Source organism: Lichenostomus cassidix, chromosome 1 (assembly GCF_008360975.1).
Source record: "Lichenostomus cassidix isolate B80296 chromosome 1, HeHo_3.0, whole genome shotgun sequence".
Lineage (NCBI taxonomy): Eukaryota > Metazoa > Chordata > Aves > Passeriformes > Meliphagidae > Lichenostomus > Lichenostomus cassidix.
In genome coordinates, this window is record NC_139479.1 from 32,494,688 (window position 1) to 32,510,580 (window position 15,893).

The 15,893-nt window shown below is 41.1% G+C and overlaps 2 protein-coding genes across 3 annotated transcripts; one reads left to right on the top strand and one right to left on the bottom strand.

The window, feature by feature from the left end:
* Window positions 1-66: 66 nt before the first annotated feature.
* LOC146444478 (uncharacterized) lies at window positions 67-5,924 on the bottom strand. The gene is made up of 3 exons (XM_085049448.1): window positions 5,875-5,924; window positions 2,383-3,244; window positions 67-86 (listed from the first exon to the last, which is right to left on the bottom strand). Exons 2-3 carry the CDS (start codon window positions 3,224-3,226, stop codon window positions 67-69), a joined length of 864 nt encoding a protein of 287 aa, XP_084905574.1. The 5' UTR covers window positions 3,227-3,244; window positions 5,875-5,924.
* On the top strand, window positions 2,752-15,666 carry NIPA2 (NIPA magnesium transporter 2). Of its 2 annotated transcripts, XM_085055763.1 has the most exons (8): window positions 2,777-2,852; window positions 5,873-5,929; window positions 9,774-9,834; window positions 10,203-10,418; window positions 12,102-12,158; window positions 12,937-13,027; window positions 13,561-13,721; window positions 14,685-15,666. In XM_085055763.1, the coding sequence occupies exons 4-8, from the start codon at window positions 10,280-10,282 to the stop codon at window positions 15,320-15,322; spliced, it is 1,086 nt and encodes a 361-aa protein (XP_084911889.1). In that variant the 5' UTR covers window positions 2,777-2,852; window positions 5,873-5,929; window positions 9,774-9,834; window positions 10,203-10,279; the 3' UTR covers window positions 15,323-15,666. The 2 variants fall into 2 exon arrangements, with proteins under 2 accessions (XP_084911898.1, XP_084911889.1); XM_085055772.1 differs by lacking the exon at window positions 5,873-5,929 and having other exon boundaries at window positions 2,752-2,852.
* Window positions 15,667-15,893: the final 227 nt, after the last annotated feature.

A 15,893-nucleotide genomic window follows, 5' to 3' on the forward strand; every position in this document is an offset into this window, starting at 1 on the left:
TATTGTTAAAAGTCTGGGACATAATCAATCCTAATCATATACATCTCAGCAACACAGTTCATATATTCATCTCAGCAACGCAGTTCCTATGGGAAGAGTGTTAAAGACAAAAATCACATTGTGTCCTGTTGCTTTTTGTGAGGTTTGTTCTAGAAGTTTAAGTCTTAAGCAGAGTGTCTTAAGTTCCTTTTACATGACACTGCATTTGTTGTACAAGTAGACTCATAGACAAGGATTCTTTGTTCTGCTCAGCTGTCTTTGTGAAACACAGCAGGGAAGTGGTCACCAGAGATCCTGTTAATAAAGCTTCCTGATGTTGTGGTGGTGTATTTTTGCTCTTTGCCATTTCAAACTTTACAAAATGTTTATACACACAGTAGAAACTAAGCCATGAAAAATCCTGTCCATAGCCATGCAAAAGTCCCTACACTGACCTCTTTCATGAAGTTCCTTGGACACAAGGATGGTTTGCACAGCTGAGTTGCCCATTGAGAAAGGGTTAAGTTAGGTAGGTTACCACCATTCTCATGCTTGGAATTCTTGCCAGATACTCAGCAAACATGCCTGAAATACTGTGCTGTGGTAAAATACTGTGAGATGGTTTGAGTATTTTCCATTACTGAGCACAACCCTTGGCTTAGAAGTAAATATTTAATGTGCCAAATTTTGTGCCAGATTGAAAACACCTGAATTCATACTTCATGTCAACAGGTGTATGTATGTTAAGCAGAACTGGCAGTTGAAGAAACACAAGGAAGGGGATTAACAAAACAACTGAAGTTCCACAAGGGTCTAAAATACTTAGAGGAGTCCAGTTAATATTTTCAGGTGTTTATTCATTAGTGTTTTTCCTTGGTTGAGAGGTGTTTTTGAAGGGAGGAGAGCAGACAAGAGTGGAAAGGGAAGACTAAATTCACTTGCTTCAGACATCACTCTTGTTTAATTCAGGAATATGTACACATACACATTATCAGCACTTGGCATGATCACAGGCACAAGTTTCTTTAGCTCCTTTAAACTTTGAACCTAGATATCAGTACTTGGATGTTTTTCTTTATACTGTACTGGTTTAGGTGTTACAAGTGTTAATTTTTTAATCAATTTGAGAAACCATTTTTACCAGCTGTTGACTTTTTCAAAGACTTCACAGTTTTGGTATCTTGGAAAACACAGAAAAGCCAGTGTCCTACTGTGTTATTACTTAGGTAATGACTGTAAATTGCTTAGCAGCTTTTATATATTAAAATATATTTTTACATATACACACACATATAAAACTATTATGTAAGTGCAAAGTTCATGTCAAGAATACTAGATTAGTTTTATAGTGGGAAATGGAATGTTGCCTTAGATAATAAAATAGGCCTAAAATTTATCCATGTGCTTTGAGTGGTGTAGAAATTTAATTTTTTTGACAGAGTGAGGGACCATTTTTAATGATATAGAAAACAACATGTAATGTGATGAGGAGTGGCTTTGTTGCAGGTATCCTGTGAGGGAAGGCCAAGATTGGTTTTGTTTCCAGGTCTTTCCAGGTTCAGCAAAAATGAACCAGCTGCTGGTGCAGACTAGGATAATGTCAACACAAATCCTGAAAAGGCTAAAAAAGTAGGAACTGCTGTCACTAAGGGACGTGACAAAACTGTCTTGTGTTTAAAGAGGCAGAGCTGCATCTTCCATCTGGAGCTACCACAGGTGTTTTGGCAGTGTTGGTTGTTCAGACTAAATGTTACAAGGCAGCTGCGTTAAGCATCCTCAGATAGTCCTGAAGAAACGGAAGGGCCCTCAGAGCCTGATGCTTGTTATGACTGGTTCAAAGACTCCTTGCTGTGTGCTGAGGACAAATATTTGTCTAACTGTATTTATCCATTTACTTAATGTGACATTAAAGCAGTTTGGGCTGTAAAGCACCCAATAAACATTAAATCAATGTGCTGAGAGTGGGTGACCTGGATTCATTAACCATTCCCTTTACCTGGGCCAGTAAAACGTCTCTTTCCCCTTACTGCAAACAACTCGTGTTTATTTCAGCCCGGAAAGGAGAAGGCTTGGGGATGACCTAATTGCAGCCTTCCAGTACCTGAAGGGAACTTACAGGAAAGATCGGGCAAGATTATTTATGTAGTGACAGGGCAAGAGGGAATCGTGTAGAAGTGACAGAGGGTATGTTTTAGATTAGATATTAGGGGACAATTCCGTAATGTGAGGGCGATGAGGAGCTGGAACAGGTTGCCCAGAGAAGCTGTGGATGTTCCATCCCTGGAAGTGTTCAAGGCCAGGTCGGATGGGGCTTTGAGCAACCTGGTCTAATCGAAGGTGTCCCTGTCCACGGCAGGGTGGGTTGAAACTGCATGATCTTCAAGGTCCCCTTCCGACGCAAACCATTTTGTGGTTCTGCGGTTTTCTGTGAGTGCAGCATCCCCGCGGCGCGGATGCCGGCAGGGGCGGCAATGCCTCGTCCCGGCTGCAGGGCGGCCGCGGCGGGGCTGGCGAGGCGGAGCTGATGCCGGGTGAGGCACAGCTCAGTCCGGGACTGTGCCCCGAGCCGGGGAAGCCGGCAGCCCGGGGCGGGCGGGGCTGCGGGAAGGGGATGTGACCCGCGGCGGGCGGGGCTCGGGGCCGAGCCAAGCCCCTTCCGGCGGCCGCTCCGGAACCGCGGAGGGGAGGGGGCGGCCGAGCCCGGGACGCCGCCTGGCCGTGCGCTGCCGCCGCCGGTCCCTCCGTCCTGCCCCCTCATGGCGCCGGAGCGCACGGGCACCCGCCCCTCCCGCCGCCCGCTCCGGCCTCCCCCGCCCCTCTCTCCGCTCGGCTCGCCGCTCCCGGCGGGGATGTGAGAGGGGCCGCGACCGCAGGTAACGGCGGGGAGAGGCGGGGAGGGACCGGCCGGCCCCTCGGGGGCGGGGGGAGGCGGGGCTCCTTCCCCAGGAGTGCTCGGCGAGGCCCTCGGCGCTGGGCGCTGCGGTGAGGAGCGAGCGGGCCGTGGGCGCGGGGCTCCGGGCCTGGAGAATGGCTGCACCAGCCCAAGGGTGCTTTCTCCGGAGCGGGAAACTCGCTGCGGTTTGATCCGAGAAGGCCGAGACTGAAAGCGCTCAATCGGGCTGTTTGCGGGGCTCTCCCAGCCGGCAGAAGTGTCCAGGTACAGTGTGCTGGCTGTGCCCGGGCTCCGGAGCCGCTGTGCCTCGGATGGAGTGTGCGTGTGGCTGAGCAGGGAGCGACACCGCTTCATCTCCCGTTTGGTCCAGGGCTGAGTTAGCCGGGGTTGAGGGTTGTGCAGCCTGGTTCCTGAGCACCTTCAGCAGAACTTCAGAGCCTTGGTGCTTCGTTATAACGTGGGAAAAGTAGTCTTAGCTTTGCCTTGTAGTTCATTGTAGTCTTACGCTGCGCCAGGGGAGGTTTATGTTGGACATTAGGAGGAATGTCTTCACAGACAGGGTGATGAGATATGGAATGGGCTGACCAGGGACGTACCTGGTGGAGTCACTGTCTCCAGAGGTCTATTGACATGGTGATGGTTGGGTCATAGGTTGGACTCGCTCTCACTGGTCTTTCCCAACCTAATTGATTATGTGATTCAGAATGATGATTTTTGTTCATTTGTACTCTGTGAAAATGTTGCCTGGATTTAACTCTTTCGTCCCTGTTTTTTCCCCCCAGTCTTTTCTTTTTCAAGCAGTCAGCTTTCTCTATTTCACGACAAGGTCTATAACGTTGTTTGTAATGAAAATGTGATAAATGTAAGTCATTGTGCTTCTGTTTAAGTGCTTTTGATGTGTCTCGTTGTATACAGTTAGGGTTTTTCCCCACAGCTTTATCAATAGAATATTATTCCACAAGGTTTTGTCTGTCTCATTGTATTTAGAATTCAGTGTCCCCCTAGTTCTGCTTTTGTTAAAGTAGTTAATTCTTATGATAAAATCCTGGCAAAAAGGAAGCAGGTTATAACAGGTTATCAGTTGTGTCAAAGGAGTAGCAGTGACTAATGTCTGTATTGGACTTTAACTTCCTGAGTTATCTTGAATTTGAAATGGCCCATATTAAATACTAAAGGTGGAACTTCAGTGACCCTGTGCTGGTTACTCCTCCCACGAGAGTGGAGCTCAGGTGCCAGGTACAGCAAAGATGAGGCAAGTCTTACCTTGAATCTATTTTGGTAGCTTTCCATGAAAACAGTCAATGCAGTATCAGCTATAAAGCACTGTCTGTAGTCTGTATTCAGTTAATGAATAACACTGTGTTAGTGAAGATACCTTTTAGCTTTTTGTGAAAATGCTTTAATTAAAGATCATTCTTTTTATAGAATATCTACAAATAGCACATGCAAAGAATAGGTTTTTAATGGGCCTTTTGAAAAATTTCCTCCTGGTTCATAAAATAGAGTGCTTGTTGCTTTTGCTTTATTAGTAAAAATCTGCTGTAAAGAACTAATTTTCCCCATAGTTTACCTAAACCTTTTAAAATAGGCAACATCAGGATGGTTAAGGTATGTTTTGCTTTCTGAGCACATGTGATAGTGCCTCTAACATTATGTATATGCATATATATAACATCATAAACAAAAATTTTTTTTTTTTTAGCTTATAGAGCCTATGTGTATTATGTAAATAATTACATGTATAAGTTTGGGCAGTCTTCAACTTTGACAGAGCTGGAGAATTGTATCCCATATTGGGGTAGATGTGCAGTGTGAAATTGAGCGTGTTGTTTCCTAAGCAGAGTATACCGAATCTTTAGATACCGTGTGCATCCATCTTGGCCTTTTTAAGGTTCATATGACTAAGTTTTGAACTGGCAGATCTTTTATCTTAATACAGTGTTGTATCTGTCCTTCAGTGTTCTCTCTATACCTGTGTTTAAAAGATATGTTTGTGAGTGGATGGAACATGAGTGAGGAAGGCTTGGATTTAGTAATTAGGCATATTTGGGGGATTTTAGTAATCTTACTGAGAATATTTCTGTGTTCATACTCCCCACTGCCCCAGAGTTGTGTATATCCAAAGCAGGGATGTGAAGGTGGTGAAGTGTGTAGAGGGGAAGCTGTGTGAGGAGCAGCTGCATTCTCTTGGTCTGTTCAGCCTGGAGAAGAGGACACTGAGGAGAGACCTCATTGTGGTCTACAGCTTGCTGATGAGAGGAAGCACAGAGCCAGGCACTGATCTCTTCTCTCTGGTGACCAGTGACAGGACCCAAGGGAATGGCATGAAGCTGTGTCAGGGAAGGTTTAGTTTGGGTATTAGGAAAATGTTCCTCACCCAGAGGGTGGTTGGGTACTGGAACAAGCTCCCCCGGGAAAAGGTCACAGCACCAGCCTGACAGAGTTGAAACCTGTGTGTGTTCAGGCAATGGTGTGGTTCTTGGGACTATGCAGGGCCAGGAGCTGGGCTTGATGATTCTTTTAGGCTCCTTCCAACTCAGCATATTCTATGATTCTATATAAACATCCTCTGAAAACTCACATACCAAAGCCAATAATTAAAACTTGATATTAGTTATCTTGCAGTAAAAGTGCCTTAGCACTTCACTTACAGAATGAAACTGAGAGGATTAGGTTAGTATTTTAGTTCAACTTCATTATGGTACCTTCTAAAGAATAGCTTAGATCACAGGTTAGTTTCTTTGATTTGTGAAGTGAAAAGCAAAGGGGTGAAATAACTAAGACTTCTGGCAAAACATATCTAAGGAAGATCAAATCTAAAATCACACTGCTCTGTCATTCAAGTGTTTTTAAAACAAAAATCTTCCTTTTTAAAGCATAGATGAGACATTGTAAAGTCTTGTGTGTCATGCATGAGAAAGAAATCAGCTTGAAAGAATGGACTTTTTTTTGCCAAATTCTTAAAATGCCAATTAATGTTATTTTTAACTTCTGTTTTAGACACCTAACTTTGAAATACTTAAGAAGTGAATACCTCTGGATTTTGGAACAAAATTGGTATGTATGCCTTCTAAAGGCTCATCACCAAACATGTGACTTCTATTTTGTTAGGGAGTGTTTGTTTCCTGTAGTTTTATGCCCGTGGAAAGGAAGAAGGGAACACATAATAGCCAACGTGACACGTAATAGTCAATGTGTATTTGTTAAAGCAACTTGTTGATTCAAACTCCTTTTCTTCCATGACAAGGTTTATAGCTAGAAGGGCATTAAATAGGTGCTTAATTCCAATGTTAGAAATATAAAACTTCTCATGGAGCTCTTGTAAATAAGCAGAATTGTCAGTAAAATACCACAGAACAGTTCAAAAGATGCAGAGTGGCTGTAGCTAGAGTATTACTGTCTTTCCAAAGCAGGCTTTTGTTTAAAAATCTTCTGTCATGTCTGAATCTTTGGCTGTTTAATGTTATTGATCTGGTTCAAAAGACAAAGAAATAGTCAATGACATTGGGCAGGGAAGAGTTGCCAGTGTTTAACCTTGGTTAATGAATGTTTTCAGGAAACATTTCTGAAAAAGAGCTGTTTTTTATAGGACTAAATGGAAGATGTTACACCCAGGCAGGAATAATTTGCTATACAAGTGCAGGAGGTTATACTAATAGAGAAGTTGAAAATGTATATTTTCAATAGTAGGTGACTGCAGGAAAAGGGCTAAGAAAACCACCCAGTTTGGATATATAAAAAGAAATAGTCTTCAACTGTATTGCAGAAGTGATAATAACCTAAGCTAAAGTACTGTATGCAGTTGTGGGAATTGCACTTAATAAAAGCTATTGGGAAAGGACCCAGAGGGTGGCACAGGCACCTAACCTGCAGAGTAAGGTTGATAGGTGGATGCAAAGATAAAGGGACTTGTGTGTTTTTCCAGTCCAGAGTGGACAAACACAATAGGCTTTGGTAGTGAAAGTGAAGATGATCAGATAATGAGAATTCCTAATGGCACCAAAGCTTGGCTGCCATGTTTGTGAAGATTTCTTAGCAAGTATTTCATGGGAGAAGCTTGGCTGAATGATCTGTAATGAAGAGCAACAGTGATTTATGTAGTACCTGGTGAAGGGTTAAAGTAAATGGCCTGTTAAATTTTTTTGGTTTGTTTTTTGGGTTTTTTTTGCTTAATGGCATCATCCTGTTCATAGCTGGAAAGAGCAGGTTTTAGAAAAGATTCTTGCATTTAAATAATTTAGCATATATTTAGATTACTTCTTGTAAGTCTTTTAAGACTGTCCACTGAACTCTAGAGGGCTTGTGGCCAAGTAAGCAAATTTGGAACAATGCACCATGTCTGCCTTTCCCAGCTCTAATTATTGCTTCTATACGATGTACAACTTGTGGAAGTGATAACTAATTTTCTTCGGCTGATAACTCCCACATACTTACTTATGCTGATCTGCTTTTAAATGTAAAATATTACTTCATCTCATTACACCACTTTTAGTGTTTCTGAATATGTAGAGAGCTCGCTTGCTACAATAAATGTAACATCTTCTTAGCACTGTGTTTGTGCTGATTTTGAGAGAAAATGACTTCTGAGCAGAGACAAAGAAGCCTTTTCCTGTGGTTTAGACCACAGAGTCTGTATCTTGCTAGCATTTGTGATACTTTTTGGTTACATCTTGAAAAGAAGCAAACAAACTTTGTGGCTAGTCTGGATTTGCTTATCTCCCACAGATTTTTTTCTCTCTCTGAGTTTCTCCCTCTCTCCCTGTCTGATAAGCTTCAAACCCAGTTCCCTGTGTGGTCTGTCATTGCACTGTTGCTCTCTGAGAGTTATGACTCATGACACCAGCAGATCCACAGGCATTTCATTAATGAGTGGCTCTTGGAGGCATGGTAGATTTTGTAGTTTCTGTGGATAGGAGAGTCTCATCCTGTCATTACTTCTCTGAAATGCTCCATGGCACTGCTGTTCTTGAGTGGATGAAATGTTTTATGTGTTAAAATCAGCTGTGAACTTGATTAAAGAACCTTTGCAGAACTGCCAGCTTTATTTAACTCCTACATTTTCTGGCTTCTCTCTGTTTATAACCTAGTAGTGGCCCTGGCTGCTGGAATGCAACAGCTTTGGCACATCCCAAGGCAGAAACATGAGAGGCGTATTTATTCCAGAAACTGCTCATTTAATGGCATTTTCTTTTCTCATGCCCATAGATAATTTTTCTTGATTATATTTATGAGGATGCATTAGTTCTTCTTTTATTAAGTCTTAAGGTTAGAATTAAAGTCCTGATTTCCTGAAGTGTAAAATTTCTGGTTCCTGGTATTGCTTTGACCTTGCACATGTCAGTTCTACACATGCAAATTATATCTGTGCTGTATGCAAAGGGAACCAGATCTCTTCAGAGAGAAATTGGGTTCACTGTGGCTGTGTGACATTTGTCTGCAACTGTAGACAGATGAATAAACCTTAGGTGGAAATAAGGTAGTCCAGCCCAAGCAGAAATGGGACTGGCTGTGTCTGTGAGGACAAATAAATTTGATGGGAATAGCTAGCAGTAATGTATATGAATTTGTGTAATTTAAGTGGTTGAGATTTGAGTTGTTTACAAGGTTAACTAAGTGGTTGACAGGGCACTTCAGTGTATTTGGGACATGGGGGAAAGTAGAACTACTAGTTTTGAAGTGTAGCATCCTTTTTAAGTCTAAATTCATAAAATTACCTGTCAGCACACAAGTTTCCTCATTCTTCTGCAATCAAATTCTTCCTCTGCTGCAAAGAAAAGCAGCCTGTGCTTCTCCCTTGTTTCTGGAATGCAGTGGGTGGAAGGTGTCAGGATAGGACTAACTGATGCTCTTTTCCTCTGTCAGTGTAAGTGAAGGTATGCCAGCCAGGGAGAGAAGAAAAGGGGGAAAAATAATATTTCTTTGCCAATATGGAGAGTTCTCTTTTAGTGAAAAGCTACACTAGTAAAAATAATCGCATTATTAATATAACTAAAGTAGCAACTGTTGGAAAAAAGGGTAAATTATAAAGCTTAGCAAAGCCAGCCCCTCCTCCCCCAGGTGATGCTCTACCAGTGTCACATTTTGCACCAGCTGGAGCTGGAAGAACATTCTTAGCTCGATTACCTGAACAGTGTGCCTTACACCTGCTCAAACAGATGGAAGAGAGAATAGTCACAAAAGTCTTATGTCTGTTCCTTGCATTAAAAACTTCTTCAAGGGACTGAAAGTCGTTTGAATTCAAAACCAGGATGTTATTTTATGTGGTTGGTGAGGTGGCTGGGTTTGGTCTGTCTCACATACTGGTGATTTGTCTTTCTTGGCTTTGTTTGATAGGTGGTTTTGTATCATGTAAGAATCTAGTTTATTTTTAAAAGTTACTAGAAAGTGAAAGCATTCTCTTGTAGGTCATTTACTTAGTTTCTCCTACAAAATAAGATGACTTAAAAATGACTATGCAAGGATTAAGAGAAGAGGATTTGAGAATTTTGAACTGTGGGCCTTGCAGCATTTTGAGCAGTGTTAGGTTGAGTGCTTATTGTTTTCCCCTACTTCTTCACAGGCTGACTGAGTGCAAGTAAGAGGATCTGTGTTCAGTTTTAATGCTAACCTACTAGTAGCTCTCTGCTGGCTTTTCCTAGATGTATAGCAAATTAATCAAAGTTGAAAGCGTGAAACTACAGGGAGAAGAAATATTGAAAGAAAGCAGGTTTTGAAGAAATAGGTGCTTCATCCAAGTGTGGGAAACTCAGTTAAATAAATCAACAAAAAAAGGCCTTATTTCTTTCCAGATTTTCATGTTTGTTAAAGAGTAATTGTGTGTGCATGCATGTGAGGTTTGTTTGTGTTATGAAGATGGTGATATGATTAAACATCCCTCTAATATCATCTTTCATTTTTCTAGGGAGTTTATATGGAAGAAATGCTGCAACTGTTCTCAAACTCTATTACAAACTGATTTCAATGTAAGTAGTTTTTTGATCAGTATCATCAATTATATGGTGTGCCAGACACAGATCTGTGTACTCAATGAAAAGAAAAATAAATGACGTATTTGTCAAGTTTCCTAAAGTTGCTCAAAGAACTTTTATTTGTTTGGGTTTCAGTTTTTAAATGCCAGGTCAGAAGCCCTTCCTTTTCTGTGTTCGAACTTGTTAGTTACTCATCCATGGTGCAAACTTACGCATGCTTCAAAGATTGCCTTTTTTTTTTAACCACTCTGAGCAGAGGCCATTTACAGGAAAACCAGTCACATGAGGTCTTGGGGATTTTCCTATACAGCACATATTTCTATCAGCTTAATTCTAATACATGTATTTTGCTCATGTTTCAGCATTGCATCGTTTTTTGTTGAGTAACAGAAGTTCTATTCCTCATTGATCAATGTGACGGTGTTTAGTAGTTTACGAGATGAGCCAAACTCGTGGGAGGTATGACTTCTGTATTGGTCTGGTGTTGGCTATGAGTTCCAGCATTTTCATTGGAGGAAGTTTCATCCTGAAAAAGAAAGGTCTCCTCCGGTTAGCCAGGAAAGGCTCCATGAGAGCAGGTAAATACATGTATCTTTTAATAAATTGCTGAGGTTTAGGTTTTACTGTGTAAGAGAAGATTAATTCTGTTCGTTAGTTCATTGTTTTGACTTTTGTTTGTTTGTTACACGTATATGAAACCTAAAACATAGAGCTGGGGTGTTTTTTCTCTGGTGTCAGATACCCTTGACTCTGTGTGTGACACATGCTATTTAATTCATATGTAATGCCCTCTGGGGACACTTGTCAAAGGATTCCTTTGTATTCCAGTTAAGTCTAAATTGTACTTGCAAATTGAACTTGGAAGCAGCACTCTTAACTACATCTGTGCTCCTGAATGAGTGAATTTAAGAGAGTGTTAACTGTGTTTGGGTGTTGGGAGATTGTTTCAGAAAACTAAAAATCACGCGTAGTAATGGAGTGTGATGAGGATTGTCCCTCCAGGGTTCATACTGGAAGCAAAGCTATTAAATATTTTCATCAGTGATACAGACAGTGGGATTGATTGAGTACACTGGCAGCAGGTTTGTGGATCATACCAAGCTGAGTGAGGCAGTTGATGCTCTAGAGAGAAGGAAGTGGCATCCAGAGGGGTTTGGATGGGCTTGAGTGAGTCTGTGCAGACCTCACTAGGCTCAACAAGAGCAGGGTCCTGCATCTGGGTCAGGGCAACCTCTGGTATCAGCACAGGCTGGGGGATGGACAGATGGAGTGCAGCCCTGCTGAGAAGGACTTGGGGTGCTGGTGGATGAGAGGTTGGACATGACCCAGCAAGCTGTTCTGTGCTCCCAGCCCAGAAAGCCAAATGTGTCCAACTGAGGTGTGACCAGCAGGACGAGGGAGTAGATTCTTCCTCTCTGCTCTGCCCTGGTGTGACCCCACCTGGAGTGTTGCATCCAGCTCTGGGGTCCTCAGCATGGGAAGGATATGGATCTGTTGGAGCAAGTCCAGAGATGGGCCATGAAAATGATCAGAGGGAGACAACACTTCTGTGAGGATAGGCTGATAGAGTTGGGGTTGTTCAGTCTGGAGAAGAAAAGGTTTGGGAGACCTTATAGCACCTTCCAGTACCTAAAGGGGGCTTATAAGACACAGATTTTTTTTTTTTTTTTACAAGGGCCTGTAGTGACAGGACAAGGGGCATTGGTTTTAAATTGAAAGAAGATAGATTCAGGTAGGATAGTTGCACCATCCGCAGATCATTCAGAAGGTTGACTCTGAATATTTTTAATTCAGTACCTGTCATCTCTGCTTCTAAAAGATGGTTGATCTTGAGATGCATAATCAATGCCTCCTGGTTTGGAATGAGAAAATGTGATGTTTGCACATGTAATCAACCACATATAAACCATACACAATTTCCACAGGGTAGCAATCTTATTAAGAGACACATAACTTGGCTTTTCATGTCATTTCAGTGATTTGAAAGAACTGTTTCTCAGGGCAATGCAGATGTGATCATCAATGCCATTTCTAATACAAAAGAAGTAACTGGTTATCAGAGTAGGCTGTAGGAGGCACATGCACATCAGAAATTGAAGATGCTTTGATTTCAACCCCTCTACCTAGAAAGCCTAGGTATCAAAAGGCCGATCATGTTTTTAAGGGCATGGGTTGCAAAAGTTATTTTATGTCATGGCGGTGTTATTAGTGATGGGGTGTTGATGTTTTTAGTGGAATAGCCAACATTTTTTCAATTTTAGGTCAAGGTGGTCATGCATACCTTAAGGAATGGCTATGGTGGGCTGGACTTCTTTCAAGTAAGTATCAAAAATTATTCATTTAAGTGTCAAAAATACAATCTGCATTATATAATTTTAATAAATAACTATGCTGCAGATGGCAACATGGTTACAAAAAATGGAATGAGATTGGGATTCTACAATACATGATAATGTTATCTGGTGATTTGATAGACACAGTTCTAGTGATTTTAATATAACTTCTCTCACACCAGAAGTTCTTTCTTTAATGTAGCTGCCCTCTCTGTGCAGTGGAACTAAGCAGACAGTGGTTTTGTATGTCTTCGCTACCATATGCATTCTGGTTTTTTTCTTAGAGAAGTGCTTAGATATATAAGATTTGTTAAGGGGAAGAGTATTTTGGGACTATGCTTGTTTTCTGAACTTTTTTCATTGCTTAAACTCTCAATTTACTGGCTGTATTCAGGTAACTGTGGCTTACTATCTGTGCTGTGGCTTACTATATCTTGCTGTTGCAGATTTCTCCATGCAAAAGTTCATGAGTCAAGTTGGCAGGCTGGGGAGCTACTAAAATAAATAGATTCTTAAATAAAACAAGTTCTGATTTGGTACCATTAATTGTAGCACCTGTAGTTCCACAGCCTGTTTTTTTAATTTAATAGTGGGGGAGAGGGGCAGGGGTGTGTTTTGCTAATACTGTTAGCTGAATGCTATCATTAGAATTTTTCCATTGTTGCCTTGCTGCATGTTTGTCTACATGAACACTTGCCCTGGATCAGAGGTTTGTTGCATGACACAGCCTAACTCCTGGGTTTTAATTCCTATTCCTCTGCAGTGGGAGCTGGCGAAGTAGCAAACTTTGCTGCCTATGCTTTTGCACCAGCTACATTAGTGACTCCCCTGGGAGCTCTCAGTGTTCTTGTAAGGTAAGAAATACTAACAGAAAGCAGTGTGACTTGAGAGAGAGAGGTAGAACATTTGTTTAGAAATATGTCACTGAACTATGCTACATGAATGGGGTTTTTTCTTTGCAATAAATAGAGTGCTTCTAAACATCAGGAGTTTCTCCAAATATGTAGTGGCTATGATATAAAAATGTTCCAGCAATGCATCTACATGTCCATCTTGTAAAAGCTATTGTCTTCTACATTTCAAAAACATGGTGATTACAACAAAGTAATACTTTATTTCTAAGTAAAAATTTTTGTCTGAAATTATTTTTGCAGGTTCTTAGATTGAGTATTTTTTGGCAGGCAGCATAACAAAGGAGTTCTGGGCAGAGATGCCAAATATTAACAAGTAGTTCTGTCCATAGCAAGTATCTTGACAGAAAACAGTAGCTATTTTTAAGCTGCACATTGTCTATGCAAGTGATCTGTACAGTCAAAACAACCTGTAAGTTGATGAGCAAATGAATATTACTAATTCCATGTTTGTTGGTGCCTTTTTTATTTCTTAGTGCCATTCTGTCATCCTTCTTTTTAAATGAAAAACTTAATTTACATGGAAAAATAGGGTGTTTGTTAAGTATACTGGGATCAACTGTGATGGTAATTCATGCTCCTCAAGAGGAAGAAGTAGAAACTTTGGATGAAATGTCCCACAAACTAGGTGATCCAGGTAAGAAAAATGCTGGCTTGATATGTACACAGCCCATCATTTCTTCATTATGCAGTTTCATTACTGCTGCTCTCAAGTTCCAGGAAGATGGCCTGTGTCTGCTTCATGTAGACATAGTGTCCAAATGAAATAGAGATTTGAATTCTGTAACATAATTCCATAGAGAACTTTGCATGATGCCAGTGAACTTGTCTGGCCATGAGTTAAGTGCCCTGATGGCAACTGAGGTGACTGTTTAAACAACAGTCCCCTCAGCAGTGAAGTGCAGCAGTCCAGGTGGTTAAACAAAATTTCTGTAAATTTTGATTGATGTGTGTTGTCTCCAAGCCCAGCTTTGAGCTCTCCTTAAAATGAAAAAGTAGGTGCTGTGATAAGTGTCTGCTGAGAAGTAAAATCCTAGAGATGAGCTGCTATGCCTACGTGGAAGATGAGGCATTCAAAAATTCACATCTGCAAAATACTAATTATACAAAGGCAATGCCTATCTTAAACATAAGGAAATGGCCAGCACAGAGATTAAAAAGCTGTTCTTAAGGAATGACCTGATCATTGGAAACTTGCTGATGAATACAGTTGCCTGCCAAAGCATATCTCTAAAAAAGACTCAATTCAGACTCAAACCTGTGTCCAGTGGCATCTACACCTCTGTGAGTCTGTGTGTGAGGCAGTTCAGCAATCTAATCCTGTAGTCATCTTGCCAGTAGACTGGTAAAGGTAATACAACATGCCTGAGGTACGTTCTTGGTTTTGGCTATCTCTTGTAAAACCACATTAACTGTGATGCTGGAGGAGTAATGAGAAACATCCTGAACTCTTCTGTTTAAGCTGTCGGTCCCACTGTTAATGAGTGTTTTCTCTGAACCCTTAAGACAAATACCCCTGTTTCTGAGAAACAGTGTCTGTAAGCAAAGTGTGTCCATTAGTGTCTGTAAATAACAAGATTCTTTTTTCCCCCAACCACAGGTTTTGTGGTCTTCGCAACACTTGTTGTCATTGTGTCTTTAATTCTAATATGTGTGGTGGGACCTCGTCATGGACAGACCAACATTCTCGTGTACATAACGATTTGCTCTGTCATTGGAGCCTTATCAGTCTCCTGTGTAAAAGGTTTGGGCATCGCTATAAAGGAACTTTTTGCAGGAAAACCAGTGCTGAAACATCCCTTGTCTTGGATTCTGCTGCTAAGCCTTACTGTCTGTGTGAGCACGCAGATCAACTATTTAAACAGGGCTCTGGATATATTCAACACTTCAATAGTGACTCCAATATATTATGTAATCTTTACAACATCTGTTTTAACTTGTTCTGCCATCCTTTTCAAGGAATGGCAACACATGGCGGCTGATGACATTATTGGCACCTTCAGTGGCTTCCTGACTATTATTGTGGGGATCTTTTTATTGCATGCCTTCAAAGATGTTAACTTCACCCTAGCAAACCTGCCCGTCTCTCTGCGGAAGGATGACAGAGCAGCAAATGGCACTTTGCTGAGCACATATGACAGCTTTAATGATGATGAAGAAAGTTCTGCCTGCCTAGGTGAAATGCAATCCACTGAGAGTTTCTCAGCCAGGAGAAATGGAAGTCTGTCAGCCTTCTGAAAATATCTACGTGTTACTTATGAAAAGAACAATTCTGTAACCCTGGAATTTTTTTTTTCTGCTGTGAAATGTCTGAGCTTGTCTGGAAATTTATGTACTTTTTAACAGTATGTGTAGACAATCGTTGATTTTTAAGTTTGATTAGTTTGGATAAAGAACACTGAAACTTTTTTTTGCCTTATTTTTACTTTAAAAAGTACTAAAATGACCTCAGACCACAACTGGTTGTGTTGCTTAAGTTATGTGTAAATACTTTCATTTCATTCTTCTGTTTTTAAGATGTATTGCACTAATGACAATTTTATCAAAAATAAATGGCTTTATTTCTGCATTGGTGGTAAAAAGGTTGCAGTGAACCTGGATCCTTTGTACTGTGCCCTGACTGACCATGGAGTGACTATAACCATACTGAAACAGAGGCTGCAGCAACTACTCCTGTCCTAGTTTGTAAAAGAGAAAAGGGAAAAGCTATAACCAAGCACAACTGATCCTTTGAAAATACTGGTTAGGTAAAGCTGTATGCAAAACTTGCTGGATTTGCATAAAAAAACCCCAACTTTACCAAATCAGA

What these genes read in the sequence shown, in the direction of transcription:
- LOC146444478 (XM_085049448.1), bottom strand. Translation starts at nt 3,226, where the DNA reads ATGAAGCGGTGTCGCTCCCTGCTCAGCCACACGCACACTCCATCCGAG. An exon ending in AACCGCAGAACCACAAAATG is followed by an intron (nt 87 to 2,382) that starts GTTTGCGTCGGA and finishes CTCTTCCCATAG; the next exon opens with GAACTGCGTTGCTGAGATGA.
- NIPA2 (XM_085055772.1), top strand. Translation starts at nt 10,280, where the DNA reads ATGAGCCAAACTCGTGGGAGGTATGACTTCTGTATTGGTCTGGTGTTG. An exon ending in GTGGGCTGGACTTCTTTCAA is followed by an intron (nt 12,159 to 12,936) that starts GTAAGTATCAAA and finishes ATTCCTCTGCAG; the next exon opens with TGGGAGCTGGCGAAGTAGCA. An exon ending in GCTCTCAGTGTTCTTGTAAG is followed by an intron (nt 13,028 to 13,560) that starts GTAAGAAATACT and finishes TTTATTTCTTAG; the next exon opens with TGCCATTCTGTCATCCTTCT.